Genomic DNA, 19,640 nt, shown 5'->3' on the forward strand with positions numbered 1-19,640 from the left:
TTTCTTGACCTTTTTCGCTAATCCCTTGAAAAGGTCATTTTTTAATTTTTTCCGTCTCCACATGACTCAAAAATAATTCCCTATTTTTTTCAGATTTTTTTTATTTCAACTTTAACCCGTGTCCCAAAGCGGGGGGATTCCATTCAACCCTTTCAGGGGCGCGTCAAATCTACGGAACGGATTTAGATGAAATTTGGTGTAAGGGGGTTTTGCTGGTCGTTGATTACGAATCTGTACTCAAAATTTGAAAATTCAAAGCGGCGGGTCCAATATGGTGGACGAAACCCAAAAAGTCACTTGATATCGCCATATCTGATCCAAAATTTTGAATTTTTCTAATCTCCAGTTCAGATTCGTGATCAGCGACCTCGGGAATCCCCGAGTACCAAGTTTTATCGGAATCAAATTGACTTTTTGGATTTCGTTCCACGATATTGGATCCGCCATTTTTAATTTTCAAATATTGAATTCAGATTTGTAATCAGTGACCCAAGAAATCCGTCCGTAACCAAATTTCATCAAAATTCGTTCGATAGATCCGATGCGCCACTGAAAGGGTTTAACGGAATCCACCCTCTTTGAGGCACGGTTTGGAGTTGCGAAAAAAATGTGAAAAAAAAATTTTGGTATTATTTTTCAATGATGCGGAGAGCCGATTTTCGGGTCAGCCGTTTGAAATTAAATATCGATCATTTTAGGGACCACCCTAGCGCGTGTGTTTGATTTCGTTATATTTGATCGGTGTTACGAAAAAAATATTGTAAACCCATTAGATTCCTCATTTTCGCAAAAAGCATTTTTCTATTTCCCCCCTAAAATTACCTGACTTTCAACACTGCGAATACTGCACGTAGAAAAATCGTAAAACTAACGTAGGCGTGCGTAACGAGATGCAATAGACGCATGGTTAAATTTCGTTACACAATTGCCGGACTGTATAAGGATATTTAACGGACGGGAAACAAAACTACCGTAGGTTATATTATCATCTACGTGAGTTGTGTGTACTACATTCGGACAAAAGGAAAAGCTGAGCTTCTGCACTCGGATGACGAGAGAGAGAGAGAGAGAGAGAGAGAGAGAAAGAGAGACTCGACTCTCTACTCTACTCCACTCCACTTGACTTTACTCGACTTTATGTACCTGACTGCCTGTACAACCTCGCGTTGTTGCACGTTCATTGAAACTATACGGTAGAACTGCAAGGGAGGAAGAGAAGACACTCGACGACGAGCTTTTGCCGCAAACAAGGTCTGGTGGTGGGAGGGGGGGGGGTGGTTGCACCGTATCCTGTAAAAGTGTAACCTGACCCAACTTAAACGAACCAAAGCTAACCTATCCTAATGTAACTTGACTCGACTTATAACCTCACCTAACTTTTAACCTACGGATCTGGTAGTTTGACATCGTATAACATCGGATAGGGAGAAGAAGAGAGAGGTATTTGCGGGTTTGTTTTCCATTTTAATTGTCAGTGTTTTCTATACTTGTAACGAGCAGTTGGCTCACTCGAATTACTTTGTTGTTTTGCCCGCGTTTTCTTTCTTTTTTTCTTGTTCCTATTGCATGCGAGTTTTTTTTTTTTTTTTTTTTTTTGAATAAAGCTTCTTGAAGCCATCGCCTTTAAAACTACTCTCATTATATCTATGTATTATATCTATAAAGAGCCGGATGAACGGTAAGGAACGAGGGTAAGAAGGGTGAGAAGATATATATATATATATATATATATGTATATGTATATGTATATATAAAGTAGGAAGGAAAAAAAAATTTAAATAGAGAAAGAAAGAAAGAAAGAAGAAAATGAAACTGAGAGAAGGGCGTCAATCTGATAGCCACTGAATAAGGGGCTGCTCGAAGGGGTCGAGTCAATCACTTACCGAGGAAGTCATCCGGGTAGCCAGGCGAAGACCTTATACCACCTCCTCGGTCGCCTTCTTATACACGAGCTATATACATCCCCGGGCCCCCGAAGTGTCCCGTGGGAACTTTTAACGACTCGATTTCCCCGAGTGACTACAAGAGGCCAAATTTCAACGAGTAAATCGTTTTAAGCTCACGGAAATTGCCGTTCCTTGGCTGTACCTCCTTATCGTCTCTCTCGCGTTACCTTTTTTTTTTTCTTTTTTCTTTTTTTTTTTTCTCTTCACCCTCTCCTTTCATTCCCTTTCTCCATTTTTTCCTCACTTCGATTCATTCGCGGAACGTACAAGCGTGTACAAATAATACTGTTACGAGTTGTAATATCGTAACTCTTTCTTTCTTTCTTTCTTACGGTTTTTTTTTTTTTGGTTTTTTGTTTTACCCGGAATTTTGCGATGAAACGTAAATGTAAATTGAAAAAGTTTATACGCTTGTGTTGTAAAAAGTCGGAATGTTTTTGCATACAGTGGAATTCGTTTATTTCTTCTTATTTTTCAATACTTATTGACAATCTTCACTTTTGCGTGGAGTTAAATTGACAATTTCTCATCGGTATCAACTGTAGTTCAATTGTTTGATCATGTTTTGTAGAGTACTGTATATACGATTTAATTTTGCTTGCAACGATTATACAGATTTGCAATTAAAAAATTGCACAGGTTTTTTAATACTGGTTCTTATAAGATTTTTACTCACCGAAACCGGGGAAAATACGAATGAATTTTACAAGAAATATTGTTCAGTTTATCGTGATGAAATGGTGATTTTTTCACTATTCTTATGCTTTTTTTTTTTTTTTTTTTAATGCAAACACCTCGCACTTTGCAAAAATACCGTAAGCGACGGAGTTAAACGGAAGTCATATTTGGATTCAACAGACTAGAAAGCGTAATATTTACCAAAAACATCCCATGCGGATGAAAACAAATATATATTTTTTTGCAGACCTGTGTTATCACCGAGAGAATACCGTCTTATTTGGGTGATGATTCTAGATCAGAAACTCATTTTCACAAGGTCTAAGTCGATTTTCAAGCATGTTGGCTACCTTCGAGTGTTTCTCTCATTTTCGGACTCAATTTTCACCCTTACGGATATTTTAATGATTTTGATTGTGGTTTCATCTCTAAGGAGCAGTTCTACCACCACCTCACAGATGCACCATTTTACCTAGAATTGATCTTTCTTTCTGAATTCGACATTTTATTATTCACAGTACGATACCACTCGACAGTTTCTACAGCCAATCCTGATTCCAATCACTCAAACATATGATCGTGATATTTTAAACACCTAAAATTTATGGTGACGTTTTTGTCGGTTCAAACAATCGTACTTCGTTTTCGACTTAGTCTTTGCACGTGGTATTTTATGCATAACTAACCGACCCGGCAAAGAATAGATCCAGAATTTGTCGCGATCGTTTTTAATCGTACTTCCAACGTGTCCGGTTCACGGGTTTTTCTCCTCCATTTTTTACCACGAATCTGCGATTCTTACCTCGTTCAATCTGGCATTGTACAAACCTCTGAAAACATGCGACTATCTCTTGATTGTCGCCACTTTGACCACGTTCGTAAACGTCACTAAATTGCATATATCCAGTTTCGCACTTTCGAATCTTAAAGAGGCGGACAGTTTTCCCCTTTTAACGTGTTTAACGATAAAAGTCACGTCAGAGCTCAGAAGTTGAGGCGAGTTAAGTTCGCGTTAAGTTCGGTTAGGACCTTACAAGTTCTAAGAAGAGTCCTTCTCTCTACGGTTGCAGAAGGTCTCCTCGAGATTCGTGAGTGGGTTTGGAATTCGAGTTCGAACGCGTTGACGTCTCCTCTTCGTGTAATTGGCCACCCTTCGTTTCTTTTTTCCCTATCCCTCGCTCTCAGAGCTTGGAAAATAAAAAAAAAAAAAAAAATAAACAAAAAAAATCGAACTCTCTTGACATTTGCTTTCGATTTCATTCAGCAGCTCTGCCCAAGTTCGAATTGCGTCGGTTCGTTAAGCGGAGAAAAGGATCGATCGGGGCTCGTGTTGGCTTCGTCTTGGTTTTTTTCTTTATTTATTTATTTTTTTTTTATTTTTATTTTTATTTTTCTCTTACTTTTCATACCTTTACGTAATTGGAGCAGCAGCAGCAGCAGCAGTTCGACGATAAGAGAAAATTGAATGGCTCTCTCTGATATTTGGTAAATAACTGATATACCTACTAAAGGATCAAATACTTGTACAAGACCGAACACTTTGGTATAAAGCAGAAACTTCAGCGAAGAGAATTTGCGAGGATCCCTTTTGTACCCTTTGTATCGTTTCGTTCTATAGACGCGTGTTTTACGCAGTCGAAAACTAAAGTCGAAGTATGTGTGTTTCTTGATGAGGTATCCTACTCGCTAATCAGTTTCGGGTTAATTACGCTAATTGCTGTTTGGCTCCTGCATGGCTTTTCTTCTCAACTCGGTTTATTTCACTACACGCGTACAACTTCACCAACGTTTCGCCTTAAGTTTCAATCTCGATGTATGCACTAGTTAAACACTCTCGTAGCTATCTGTAGGCTTAATTGATAAACACCAGGTTTTAACGACAAACTTAGATTCCAGCAGAATATTCCGAAATTGTATACTTGCGGATATTTTGAAAAATTTATATTATCAATTTTGAAAAGTTTTTCTCCGAGTAATGATATTTTTTTGATGTTTTTTCACGACACTTTTTATCACCGTGAAAAGGAAAGAATTACGTCGATCTGTACGACACACTTTCGCGATGATGGCGAAAAAACGATGGAGGGAAAAATTTTTAACCGATATGACTTGGCAGGCAAATGTAAAAGTTTTGAAAGAAAAGTTGGAAGGAGAAGAAAAGAGTTTATAAAATTTTTAAGAAATACGTAGACGAACGTATGTAGGAAAGGTATATGCTTGGCGGTAAAAGATTGAGAATCGATTTATTTCCGGTAGGATCGGAAGTTGAAATTAAATTGGTCATGGCAATTTTTCATGCCCATTATTTGATTGTAAAATTTTGTAAGTTTGAAATTGTTTGTTTGAGTTGCCGAAACATTTTTATACGTCACATGGGATTGTTGAGAATTTTTTCAGATTTTTCGGAACCGTTTTACCATTTGTAATTTTTTTTTTTTATTGGCAAAATAAAGAAGGAAAAAAAAATGATGGGAATATCATTAACACGTGTGAAAAAACTATAAATTTCTTTTTGACGATTTTCGGGATACTTTTGATTATATCGTATATATTATGTTTGTTTTTGTTGATAAAAAAAAAAAAAAAAAAAAATAGCGAAAAGCTTTCCCTCATTCAGATGCCCCTTTTTTCGCGATGTTGAAATTTATACTACGATCGTAAGAAGAAGGAAAATAAATAAATAAAAAAAAAGCAACTCCCGCACAAGGTTCGAAGGCATCTGCAGAGGTTTTGTTGCCGATGTAGAGGCAACGACAGCTGCTCGAAATGGCCTTTGAGTTTCACGGATATACCCGCTGTGCCATCCTTAACCGACAAGGTCTTCGTGTATACCTGATATATCTATACTTATACGTGTATATGCATCAAAGTGTATAAAATACAATATGTATAGTAAAAGAAGGCGGGTGAAAGACAAGTAGCCTGTATACGTGTACGGGGTAATGCGATACTTGCAAGGATCGTTCTCGCGAAGACTCGAGGTAAGGAGGAACTTACGCGCAGAGCTTTTCTTTTTAAAAAATTTTTTTTTTTTTTTTCGACTCCCCGGTTCACCGTTTTCAGAGAAAAACGACGGTTGTTTTAAGCAAGCCGAAAATGAAAAGCGTGAATTTTTAATCGATCCTGACTTTTCGAAATTTAGAGAAACACTTCCGATCATTTTTCGATCGATGTCTGTCTGTGTGTGCGAGTTTACGGACGCGATCAATTTTCTTTCTTTCGACGATACCTCGCGAACGAGTTGGTGGATTTTTATGATTTTAGTACGAATCGACGTGGCGTTTCAAAATTCAGAACCGTTCAGATTTTGGGTTCGATCGGTTGGCTGTTCTTTTTAATTATTTAAATAACAAGATTTCAACGAATACGTGAGAGAGAGAGAGAGGAAAAAATATATAAATAAACGTGCTCGATTCTATAATAATTTTCGTTACCGTGGTTTGGTTCAATTATAACTACGTGAATAAGGAACAGATGAAATGACGGATAATTGTTACGAAGAGACACGTGATGCATGCTATTTATGCAAGGGAAGTTGTCAGGCGGTGTCAGCTTGTGCACATTCATATATCTAAGCTTAATTACTGCTGGGTTATAACGAGTAAATTACATGCGTGTGTATGCACACCGATATACATGTATATATATGTGTATATGTATATGTATGCGCAGATGATTAACTCACCTTCTCGATAATGCAAACGAGATTAATTATGGATCCAACGTCGACGTGATGCTCACCGCTACCCAATATGAACGCCTCCGGTATTACGATTTTCAAATTCACGAAGTGAGACAGGATACCGGTGCTGGTCGACACCTGGAGCATAGGATAGAAACGTGTTACAATTAGACGAAACGATATCAACGACAAACGCACACGCGCACAGATCTTTGTATTATATGAATTTCAATATACCCAGGAGGAAACTAAACACGCGTACAACTCGATTAATCCCGCCTACCGGCTGTGGCGCAATAATATTATCATTGCGTTGAGTTATTCTAATTACAGGCTTATTGCTAGATACGCGTGTGTTGCGTGTGGGGCCGATATGAAGTTGCGAATTTGAAAAGTTCCGAAAAATGATAAATTCGGAATTATTTGGTGGCGAAAGTTGAGGCGGCCAAGTCGAACTTTGAAGAAACAAGAAAAAGTTTCGATTGCAAGACGGAATGCAGACGGCTCGATATGTTTTGAAGTTTAAGTTACGATTGAGCGGAATGACGGAAAATTAAGTTTTTATACAGTGAAATTTCGACTGATTAAGATGTACTCGCACAGCGCGAGAAATTCACGGAATTGAAAGTATTGGATCGTTCGGAATTTCGGTGTTTCAGATTTTTAAATTTTCTCGCTATTGCACTTTTGGAGAACTTTGAATTCTGACCTTTCCAAATTTTTTGAACGTCGGGCTTACGAACATTCGAAACTTTGATGTTTCTTGAAAGTTTGATTACTTTACTTCAAGATTCGCGACGAAGAAATTTGGATTTTAGCGCTTTCGGAATTCTTTAAATTCGGAATTTCAACCCCGCCCCTATTATCTACACTCATCGTATAATTGTGTTACGTTTTGTGAAACGTGCGTAGAAAGAAAAGGTTGTACGAAGAACTTGAATGTGAAAACAAAAAAGGAATAAGAACTACAAGAAGAGTGCTTCGTGCCTTTTCATCTGATTTTTCAAAAAACTTGGCGAAACGTCGGGTTGGAAATAAAGGGTGAGTCCACGTATGGAGGAAGGTGAAAAAAAGTACAAAAAACGCAAAACGTATATAGTATGTCAAGTGGAAGGCGAACCGGCTGAACACTCGGGCTTTTAATCCAGCTTGCAAACGTTTTTTCATCACCTTTCTTTCGTATAACAAATTTGCATGATCAATGCGCGTTGCAAAACACCACGCGTTATACACGCGACCTGTTTTATGCTCCTAAATGCGAGTGGCGAATTTTTATTTTGGCTCTGTCGTTTTTTTGTCGCTTTTTGTTTTTTGTTTTTACTTTGTTTAACGTGCAGCGTAATTAAAGAGGAGAATTAAAAAAGGGTCTGAGGGTGTGCGACAAGGAATTTTGAAAAACGGAAAAACGGTATTTTCTCTTTGCCGCATATTTATTTATGAAAAGAAAAAAAATGACAGTTGCAGCCTTTTTTTTTTTATTATCATTTTCAATTAACGGTGTGTTAAATATGCGCGTTAAAAAATCTCAGCAGACGGGAATTTCTTCCGTCAATATATCTTGACTATTCAACGATACGCGTTTGAAAAAGAATATATTAATGTAACAGTCGAAATACGGTTTTTTGAAATATGGGATATGCGATTGGTGAGGTGAAAATACAGGAAGATCGAAAAATAAAAAGGCCACTATGTTGAATATTCTCAGAAGCGAAAACTCGTTTTGAAAAATTTGAAAATGTAGAAAGTTGATTTATGGAGAAGTAGAAAAATCGATAATATAGAATCGTTGAGAGATTCTAGATTTTGTTCTTCTAGATTTTATCTCTCTGTATATTCAATTTTCTCCACTCGAACTTTCTACATTTTGATAATTTTGCGAATCAAATTTTCACGTTTTCGAAAACACTTGTAATTTTTATTTTCCTGGTGTGTTTTTGTTTTCCTTCTGTTCTATACGTAAAAGCTCCTTCCAGAGAATACAAAAAATACATTCAACTGCTTTGAATTCTTCACAAGGCGGATGAAGAAAAAAAAATATACATGAAAAAGTTGAAGTGTTGTATGTTTGTTATTATGAAAAGTGCTTCGTAAAAATGTTTCCATTTATTAATGATAATTTTTTTCTTTTCGATTATCCCGATATCTTTTCGATTTTTCGTTTTTTTTCTGCATCATTCACCCTTCGAGTCATAATGATAAATATTGTTACCAACTAATTTACATCTATTTTTTGTATAATTAGAAAACTGTTCAACATATTTCTTTTTGGTTTATTTGCTAGTTCCGATAGTATACTAATAGTATACTATAGGTTTTCAATACTCGAGAGTAATTATTACGATATAATGCGTATTATTATTGCTAGAAACTAATTTATTGAAAAAAAAATCGTGAACTTTGAAGGAATAATTCATTGCCGAGAAAATTACCCCTCTACACGTATACGTTATAGTTTAGAAAAATTATAAGTTTTCAGGATGGCCGATTAAGAATCTGAAATCGGATTTAATAAATTCAAAATGGCGGACTAAAGTTTGAAATTCGTTCGAATACGGAGAAAAAACCCTGTCCAGGGGTTTTCGGGGTCGCTGATTACTAATTTGAAATCAGATTTCGAAAATTCGGTACAGCGCGTCCAATCAACGAACCCGAAAACCTGAGGATCAAATTTCAAATTTTGATCCGTCGTCTTGAATTTTCTGAAACCTGATTCGCAATCAGCGACCCTTAAAAAACCATACACGCAATACTGTCGTGTTACAAAAGTTGACTCAGCAGAATGACGTTTGACGGCAAAGGCTTAAAATCCCGCCGTAAACCGCGGGAAAAATGTCGTCGAATCGCGGTAGGTAACCCTCGATATGCCCACTTACGTTTTCTTTTTTTTTTTTTTTTTTTTTATTCTTTTCCTCCTTCTCTTTCCCTTCTTTTTTTTCGCGCGGGGCCGTGAGTGGCGGCGAGGTATCGAATATTGGGGGTTGATGACGGAGTCTCGGGTTCACGTTACCCGAAAACCCGCAAAGTCGGGCCTCGGCACGTGGGTCGAGTATCCCTATTCCCGTCACGCGTAGATGTAAGCTGACTCAACGGCGAAAAGCTTCGGGGGTGGTTGGGGGGCGCTTCTCTCGACTATAAGTAGGTACCTATACTACCTGCGCCCGCTGCCGTCGATCACTCAAAAGACAAAACTTATACCTCTATAACCTACTTGTACGAGCGAGATATCGTTGGAGGTGGTGAAAAAGGTAAAGGGTTGAAAGAAAATTGGGGGTGAAAAAAATTGAAATCATTTCGCACGGAGCGGTTTTCAGTCGTTACGCGTGGATCGATCTGTCAGAATCAAGGGTGTCTTTTACTATTGTGAAGAATATCTGTAATAAAAGTGTATAAATTTTTGAATATTATCGATTTGTGCAAAGTTACTTGACGTATTGACGTAAAGTTATCTTTTCTATTGTCAAAATATTCACAAGAAAATACTATTCGTCATCTTAGTTTAAGTATCGTTAGCGAAGTATGTTTTTTTACTCTAAGAGTGTCTGAAATTAAATCCAATTTTTGATGCTTTTTACACCGGTATAAGGTAACTATGTGTGTACCGGGACAATCTGTTGAAACTTGAAAACCGACCGCGCATGCGCCAAATAATTAAGTCTCATTGGTCGGCGAAATCTTTCCGCAGCTATATTCTTGTCCGAGATGCAGGCGGGCCAACCTACGAAAAATGTGTACGTTTGAATTTTCAAAGAGCGTAAGCATTAAATTCCGACCGTTCTTTGAATAATCAACTTTCCGACCCGACAGCAAATGCTTCCCAAACCTTTCCGAGACACCACCTCAATTATTTGAGATTCTAACCTCGAAAATTCGTGTTTCGACCACATCGCCGCCAGGAAGAAAGTTTGACGGCTGAAAGCTCGCGCGTGCGCAGTTTGATTCTCAAGTTTCAAGAGATCGTCCCGGTATAATATACTAACGAACGGGGTTAGATTTTGCGGAAGTATTCTATCACGTTGTGCGCGCACCGTTCTATAACTGTGATAACAGGCGAGAGATAAGTATCCTGAGTTGAAGAAATTGTTTAACCGTGGCGGTGGTTATAACCAAACAATGAGAAGAGAGATTATGCCGTTTCGGTGGTTGAACCTCAACCCCCGAGATTTTCACCGTCCACCCCACATCCCCGTAAATCCCGGCAACTATATTATATATCTACGCGCTTCGCGCGATATCCAACCCGACTGTGGACTCATTGTACCCACTCTCTACAATTATACGTACAAAGTATTACATGTAGCTATATTGTAGTATGTATGTTAACTTTCTACTTTACGCCATATTTCAGACGATTTCATGGCTCCCTCGCCAGCGATTTCGGGTTATAGGTATGCATGTATACCTGTACTCTTTTTTATCCAATCTTGGAATCTCGCCTATAACTGTATGTAGACTCGGTGAAGAATATTGAACCTTGATGTGTTTGTACGTGGCATTCCGCGTCGAATTAGCCGTCCATACACCTCGCTCGGCCTTTTGGTTTTAATAATTTTTTTTTTTTTTTTTACCGATCCAAACGGGTTTTTTTATTTGCAGATTTTTTTAACCGCCGGTGAAACTTGAAAAAACAAAAAAAAAAAATGGTAAAAACCAATTTCGAGAGCGCCATTTTTTTTTTTTTCTTCAAATCTCGAAAAATTCACACATATTCTATGACTTGTAATGTGATTTTTGAGGCATCGCACCATAATGGGATCTCAATGATTACCGTATTTTTCTTCTCCCAAGTTTGTAGTTTTTCCATTTAAAGAAAAAATACAAAAAATTTTTAAAAAATGCAGCGCCGTGTGTAAAATTGATTCTCATCCCAACTTCGAGTTAAAAACAAAAAATAAATAAATTAAACACCAGTTTTCTTCTTTCTTACTCCGCAATATATAGGGATGTTTTTTTTTTTTCGACACCCGTTGCAAACAAAGTTGCGAACAATATCTCGATCCGGTTACGCAAATTGCAATATTCTTCGTAATTGTAATATCGTTACTCTTATAGGTTTAACAAGGAAAGAAAACCGGTATCTTTTACGAAAGTAAACGAAATAAATACGCTCAAAGAAATCTTGATATTTTCCTCTCCCGAGTGAAAGAATAATTATAAATATAATAACAGGACACTTGACGAAGAAGCTTTTACTTGTTGTGTAGGTACTTGTTATGTCAGCTAGCTTCTTGTACCTTATACGTTACAATCTTTATTTTTCTTCACCTACATATATTTTTCATCTGTCGTTAGCTGCACAGCTTATTATTGATATCCTTGGATCCTCGGAGAGAAACTTACAAGTCTTCATCGTATACGATAAACTGATATTTGCAGGGATTGAAACTGCGGGTGTCACGCGATCTTTTCATCGGGTTAAACATTTACAAATGCAATACGGGGTTGAGAAAAAGATAACGAGATATATATATATATATATATATGTATATTATGTATATGTACGTAAAGTTATAAAATACTTTGGTAATATAATCGCCGGTAAAAGGCGCGCGTCTTCTTTTTATATAATTTCTTCGCTTGGAAAACAACTCATAAATTATCCCAGGAAAGATGTAAAAGAGCTTTTTAACGACTTTGCGAAACGTCGAATGGCTTCGCTGTATAGGGGTGTAGGTACGTCTCGATGTATGTACGTATACACAAGGTATTATTATTATTCTCTCACGTATCGTACACGATCATCTCTGCACGTGTGTATTCAAATGAGATGTGAAATTTCGATTGCTCTTCGATTTGTCATTATTTTGTTATTATTTTGACTGTAGACTTGTCGATAATACATAGTATATTATATGTTATATCGAAACGGTTCTGCAATAGTTTTATACAAGCACATCGTTACGATTGTATTCAATATGAGGTTTTACTAAAATATGTAAGCTGGTACGAACAGTTTTCAGTTTTCTTTTTTTTTTTTTATCATCTTAGATGCAAAGCTCACATGTGATTGAAAATTTATCCGGGAATCGTGACTTTTAAAATTCGTTTATAAAACAGAAATAAAAATTTTGGCCAATTACTTTGGAGGAAATAATTGATTTTTATGCAGATGTAACAGTGTTATTGCTCTGAAACGATTGACGATGAAACTGGTTTTTTCTTTTTAAATCTGTTAATAAAATTCGTGCAGGATTTAATTTTTTTTTTTATTTTTGTTATTTTTCTCTTTATAACTATGCGAACGTTTTCGAATCGTCATTTTATAAGTAGATACACAAGGCCGGTTGCCCGTGCAGATTCCGATACCGACATCTTACCGACATTTTTACCGCTTCACAGCTCAGACGCAAACCATCTTTCTTTCTTTTTTTTTTTTGATGACCCTATCGACGGTCGGTAAAGTTAAACAGTACGGGAATAATCTCTACCTGAAAAAATTGGTTTGTGTCTGAGCTGTGAAGCAACTAAGAATGTCGGTACCGGAATCTGTAGGTAGAACCAGCCTTATATAATATCTGCATTGATCATTTATTTATCTTTGTTTCCAAAATTTTGTAAAGCTGTTTAGCATGTTGTACGATCCGTAGAATAAATCCTCTCCAAATAAAAAAAGACTGAGATAAAAATGGACAAAGAAGAGTGAAAAATCAAGAAAACGGGAAACGGTGAAAATTCAATTTCGCGTAACATACTATTCTCGCTGACACGTCGGCCGACCGCGAATCCTATTATGTCTGTAAACGTTGTTGTCCGAATTGTGAAAACAGTTGACGGGACGGTTTTTGGTTGAACCGACGTTCCGCTAGCCGTGTTTCGCATTCTTTATTCCACCGGGGCGGTCATCCCTTTCCAAAGCCTTCATCCCTGTACCCAACAACAAGCTTCTTCGCTCTGTTTAACATAATCCGTTTAACGGAATTATCCGCTTATTATGTCTTCTGTTACACCACTTAACCACGCAAGTAGGGAAATGCGAAGGGTAGGAGAGAGAGAGAGAGAGAGAGAAAGCGAGGGTGCAGGGTTTCGGGCTCTCCCGATTATATCGCCGGCTGGCTGGTTTGCCTCGATGTCTCGAGATCTTTGTCTTGAATTTTAATCCGCCGCCTTTTCGCGCTGCTGAGCCTCGCTTTGCACGCTTCGCCTGTTAACTTCTCCCTACGCTCGCTGAGTTCTTTATTTATTTTTTCTCCCGCCCCCGCCGAAGGCCGGCCCTGATTTTTCCACACCCCCGGCGGCAGCTCTTCTCGGTGGCTCGAAATTTATTTCGCCGCAGGTTGTGAGGCGCTGATTTATTTTGTTTTTTTATGTCGTCTTCTTTTGCTCATCATTTTTATTTCATAAAAATTGATTGAAAGTTTTTTTTCTCACACCGAGCGTGAATAATCGTTCTGGTATAAATTTTGTTTATGCCTGTTTTTTTCTTTCTTTGTGTGCGTGCGTACGGGCGTGTGTGAGTGTGTGTGTGCGCGCGTTTTTCTTTTGTTCAAATTTTTTATTCGATTCCGAAATTAACAGTTTTGGTAAAAGAAGAAAAAACATACGTAAAAACCATAGAGCAGGGAATTTGTTTGTTTATTTATTTGTCGCGTGTTTATTTCATTGGACCAAATGCGTATACGTATATATACGATGGCGTAACGAGTGTTTTTATTGCGTTCTTTTTTTTTTGTTTCTTCTTTCACCTTACGAGTCAATTAAATTTGTTCGATACGATACGAACGAAAAAAGGACAACGACAAAATAATTTCATCGCTCAGTCTGATAATTGACAGGTTTTCTTTTTTCGTCTTTTTATTGTTGTTGTTGTTATTATTATCATTATCATTATTAATATTATTATTATCATTATTGTGAGATCGTTCGAGCTGTAACACACATTTACATGAATGGATACGTCGAAACGGGAAAACGGCTTGTTAGCGACGTAGCGGAATTTTCTTCCGCGCTCTGATTGTGGGATTTACGGAGAGACGAGAGATGGCAAATATGCTTCCTTTGCTCATTGTATGTACGTATGTGACATCACTTTCCGACAGTAAAAGTTTTCCAAGCCGTTCCAACTCGCTATCATCTACTTTTCGAGTTCCGTTAGATCCGGGAAAAATTCACAGCGCCTACAAAAGAAGGGAAGAAGAGAAAAAAAAAAAAGAAAGAAAGAAAAAAACCTCCCGCATATATATGCCGCGTTTGACAGGTAAAGCTTCCAAGCTCCGTCTCCTCTTTCGGTGTTTCATTATTATTGTATATAAAGGGGGGGAAAAAATGTACGTGTTACATGTACAGCATATTTTTTCGATACACGTATAATTTACCACCGAAGGTCGTATATAATAATAATAATAATAATAATAATAATAATAATGATAATAATAATAATAATAATAATAATAATAATAATAATAATAATAATAATAATAATAATAATAATACAAGTAGCTCGACTCGACAATATTTTCAAATGCTTTTTGTGGCAAAAATGTTAGACATTAACCTTTATTTCGTATAACATTGCTGGCACCTTGAGATCGTTGATGACCCCGACTGAAAATTGTTTACTGCGACGAAGTAATTTAATATTTTGATTTGATTTTTTTATTTTTCTTTGTTTGGGTCAACATTCAAGTGTTTTTTAGAAGATAAAAAAAAGGTAGCAGCAGTAATTTTTAATTTTAAGATAGTAAAAACTTGAGTCACATTTTCAAACCTTCAAGTTACGAAAATCTTGATGAAATATTCCTTACGTCGCGAACGTAACGAAGGTGTCAGTGAAAGGTTAACTTTCCTCTATTCGTAAGAGCTTGTTGTTAGTCAGCAGCGTTCGTACAAGTGTGTGTGTGTGTGTGATGATCTTCCGCCTAGGTTTACAAATATCGTTATATCTTCGAAAGCGTTGATACGATTACAACGCGATGAAGCCTAAAATACAGCCGGACGTCGTGGCTATCCAGAGAATAAAAAATTATGAAAATCGGTACGGCAGTTATCGAGTTATCAGCGAACATACGGACAACAGAGAGAGAGATGTTGAGTTTTTGAATAACTGTTATCTACAGAGGGAAGAGTATGAGAAGAGAAGAGAAGAGATAATAAGGAGCTCGGCTCGTGGCATTTCGCGCAGAGTTCTCTTACTTGGAAAAGGGATTATTAATATTTTAATCATCTTTGCACCGAAAGCGGGTTACCGTAACTACGCGTCTCGGGGTCTCTCGGCCTGCAGACTCTCAACTCCTGTATACCTACAACCTACACCCTACACTTCCCTACTAATATATAGAGTTATAGGTGCTACTGCCGCATGCCGCCGTCTCTGTAAAATAACTCTGCAACTGTATATCGTCGTATACTATGCATGTATTTATGTATGTACATAATTGTCTAGGTATGTAAGCAGAAAGCGCGAGAGAGAGAGAGAAAGGGGAGGGGGGGGGGGGGCGGGGAGGGTGAAGATCCATCTACTCTTCGCCGCAGACACTCGGGGAACGAACGAGAGATGGGGATGAAGATGAAGGAGGGCTGGTTGAGCCTACAAATTAACATCTTGGGTGGGTGTTTCAACCGTTCTCTCTCTCTCTCTCTCTCTCTCTCTCTGATTCCCTCTCTAATTACCCCCTGGTTATACCCTCTCTCCCTCTAGTATTCATCCATCTCTAGCTGGACCCTCTTTGTCTTGTCGTATGTATATATATATAATATATACACCATGTATTCGCTCCTTGTGCAGCAAAGCCGGATTGCTGGGCTCGCATTTTCAACACCTTTACCAGTGTGAAGGTGCGCTGTTTGTTTGCGGGTTTCTGGCGAGACGTGGTCGTGTGGACTTGGACTTGGACGTGGACGTGAACGTGGGTGTTTGCTACCTACCATCTTCCATCCGCCTTCCTTACACCCAAACCTCGCACCTCGAGCTACTCGTGACTATGAATTCTCCTTAGGTCCAAGACGGTCTGTTCCAAGGGGATGTACATGGGCTCGTTAAGGACGGCTTCAAGCCCGGGATTTAGCTACGGTTGGGGATAGAAAATAGAGAGAGAGAGAGAGAGAGAGAGTGAGAGAGCTTTCGAGCCTCGAATACATTCATTGTCTGTCATGGGAAGGCTCAGCTCCTTATTCCACTCCGCACTCCATCGGGTATCCTGAAAACGCCGCTGCGATGTTTATCTTCTTATAATTCCTTCGCAACCTCTTGTGCAAATACCCAAAAATAAAAGAAAAAAACACAATTCCGAACACACGGACACGAGGTTCTGACAAAAGTTTTAAAGACAAACAAACGATCCTTTCGCGATGCGCGGCACGTTTCTTGATCGGGAAGGAATTGTTGCGTAATCGGTGTTTGCGTCTTGTTAGATATGTTGTCTACTTTTTGTTGCTTTTTATCTCTACCTCGTCCTTCATTTCACCATTTCATTTTACACAGAGGGATATAAGCTGGGTCTTTCAATCGTCGCATTGAGCTGAGTTTTTCAACTTCTTCATTTTTTATTTTTTATCTTTCTGTGTGTGTGTGTATGTGTTTTTTTTTTTTTTTGTTTTTTTATCCACCTCTCCGGTTTCAGTGTCGTTTGAACCGTGTACGATATATACCTACACATGTATTTATTTTCTTTTCTCTCTCTCTCTCTTTCTCTGGAGCGACAACGCGCTCACGTATATTACATTATATTTAATTGCATGTAATATACGCCGCGTGTATTTGATCTTGGTATATACTGTAAGGGAGATTCGCTGACGTTATGTTATAACAAGGTTCTTCTTCGACTCTTTAGAACAAGGTGGATGAGGAGGATGAGGAGGAGGAACCGAGAGGAGAAGAGCTTTATAATACGTTGTCTCAAAGACTTTGTGCCAGGTTGAAATTGCGTTCGTGTGTGTACGTGTGGATAAGGGGTGAAATGGAATGGTGACGGAGAGAGAGAGAGAGAGAGAGAGATGAGAGAGAGATGAGCAGGCACCATGTATAACTCGTTTGTATAAATCACAATATCAATAGTCAAAAGAAAGTCAGACAGTACGAGATATCTTACACGTATTTTAAACAAGCGAGATATTGAATTTCAACATCTCTTCTTCTTCTTTTTCTTTTTCATTATATACTATGTAAAATTTCGTCACACTCGAACAAATTTTATTATAATTGTATTACACGCACAGCACACGTATACGATTTGAGTTATATGTATGTTTATATAGACATTGGGTATTAAAAGTGTACAAATACTAGGGTGGTCCTTGAAAAGGTGATTTTTTAATCTCTTTTCGGTTCCACATAATTCAAAAATAATTCCCCAATTTTTTCAGATTTTCATCTCAATTCTAGCCTGTGCTACAAAGAGGGTGGATTCGACTCAACCCTTTCAGGGACATGTCAAATCTATCGAACGGATTTAGATGAAATTTGGTTATCGACGGATTTCTCGGGTCGCTGAGTACGGATCTGAACTCGATATTTGAAAATTCAAAATGGCGGGTCCAATATGGTGGAACGAAATCCAAAAAGTTATTTGATTCCGATAAAACTTGGTATTCGGGAGTTTTCGAGGTCGCTGATAACGAATCTGAACTCGAAATTACAAAATTGAAAATGGTGGATCCGATATGGCGATATCAAGTGACTTTTTCGGTTTTGGTCCACCATATTGGATCCGCCGCTTTGAATTTTCAAATTTTAAGTAAAGATTCGTAGTCAGCGACCCGCAAAACCCCGTTACACCAAATTTCATCTAAATCCGTTCGGTAGATTTGATGTGCCTCTGAAAAGGGTTGAATGGGGAAATTCACCCTCTTTGGGGCACGGGTTAGAGTTGTGATAAAAATCCGAAAAAAATTGGGTAATTATTTTCGAATAACGTGGAGCCAATTAGGGAGGCAGGCCGGTCGAAATTCAAAAATCACCATTTTAAGGACTACCCTAATGAATAAATATATGCGTGCACTTTTTTCATCCCTATTTTTCGCGAATGTTTTTTTTCCCCTACTTTTACTTGTCACCTTGTCGTTTCTTTTCAAAACCACCATTCGGATCGGTGCCGGTAACCGCTCGTTTATTCTACTTCTCGTCTCTTCTCGCTCTTCTTTTCACCCTCGCGCCGAGATATTTTGTTGAAGATCTCACTGATTACAGACAGAGGAGTAAAAAAAAAAAAAAAATGAAGATAAACCGAAAAAGGCGAGAGATGAAGAGGAGAAAATATGTCTATTATCTGGCTTCGGGATGGGATAGAAAAAAAGTCACTGTTTTTTATCTCGTCGCTACTTTCGTGCTCGTTTGCAAAAATGATAACGTAGACATGATAATACGAGCTTTCGTCGATCTTTTGTACGGTATATGATCCAGAAAATCGCGTCCTTGCATTCATCTCTATAACATTATTCTTATGCGCAAGAAAAAAATAAATAAATATTCAGAAGTAGGAGAAAAGCAGTAAGAAGAAAATGGGGTGTAAGAAAATTGTCTAAATTACTCGTTATTTTTGTTATTCATGTTGGGGGGAAAAAAATTGCAAATTTCATCGGGCTGTATTTAATTTTGTTGTTTCTTTTCCTTTTTATATCGTTACCGATAGTGTACAAATATTGATTTTCTTTTTTCTGCCAGAAAATGAAAACGACTACCTTGACTCATATTATACAGCAATTCGCTTATTGTCTCATCGTAATTAGTTTGCTTTTGATTCTTTCTGCTTCTCAGCATGCGAACGCAGGACGTAACTTTTTTTTTTTTTTATTTCTCTTCTTTATTGTTTATACAATCGTAAATCCTCAACGAACCTCGACTCATAATCCGCTCAAATCCATCCGTTTAAATGTACTATTCATATGTCGCTTCAGTTTTATCATTCTGTGATTTTCCTTTTTCACGTTTTTCTTCTTCTCCTTCTTCTCCTTCTTGTTCTTGTTCTTCTTTATTGCCGAATGGTGATGTTGTTGCACCGATGCTGTGTCCTCGGTTAATTTAATTAAAAGAAGAGCAGACAGCCCAGCGTCCCAGAATCGAGCAGCGGGGTGGAGGATTGATGTCTTATTATTCACCGCTGTGGGAGAATTGATTACTGCACCCTTCGCATTTCGAGGCAAATTCTAGCCTTGTACACGCGGCCATTCAACGACCTTTCGCAACTTTGCGCACTAACGACGTTGAATCCGGTTTATATATATATATATACGAGTACGTAAGTGTATCCATACGCATGCATTATATACTCGTTTGATGTGCAGCGAAAATCACGCTGAGTCGATGTCTCGAAGATACGTACGCCGGAAACTCTCCACGTCTGCTTGGCTGTAAGGCTGCTCGCTCATCAAACTGTTATCTATATTAATGAGTAAGACGAGCCCCT

The 19,640-nt window shown here is 37.9% G+C and overlaps 1 protein-coding gene across 2 annotated transcripts in view; it reads right to left on the reverse strand.

Moving 5' to 3' along the window:
* The window catches only part of LOC124308797 (hemicentin-2-like), a 159,477-nt gene that overhangs the window by 20,433 nt on the left and 119,404 nt on the right, over window positions 1-19,640 (reverse strand). For both annotated transcript variants that reach the window (XM_046771888.1, XM_046771889.1), the window contains exon 5: window positions 6,310-6,444. In XM_046771888.1, coding sequence (XP_046627844.1) covers window positions 6,310-6,444 — 135 coding nt within the window. The remainder of the gene's footprint in view (window positions 1-6,309; window positions 6,445-19,640) is intronic.

This window comes from Neodiprion virginianus, chromosome 7, assembly GCF_021901495.1.
Source record: "Neodiprion virginianus isolate iyNeoVirg1 chromosome 7, iyNeoVirg1.1, whole genome shotgun sequence".
Lineage (NCBI taxonomy): Eukaryota > Metazoa > Arthropoda > Insecta > Hymenoptera > Diprionidae > Neodiprion > Neodiprion virginianus.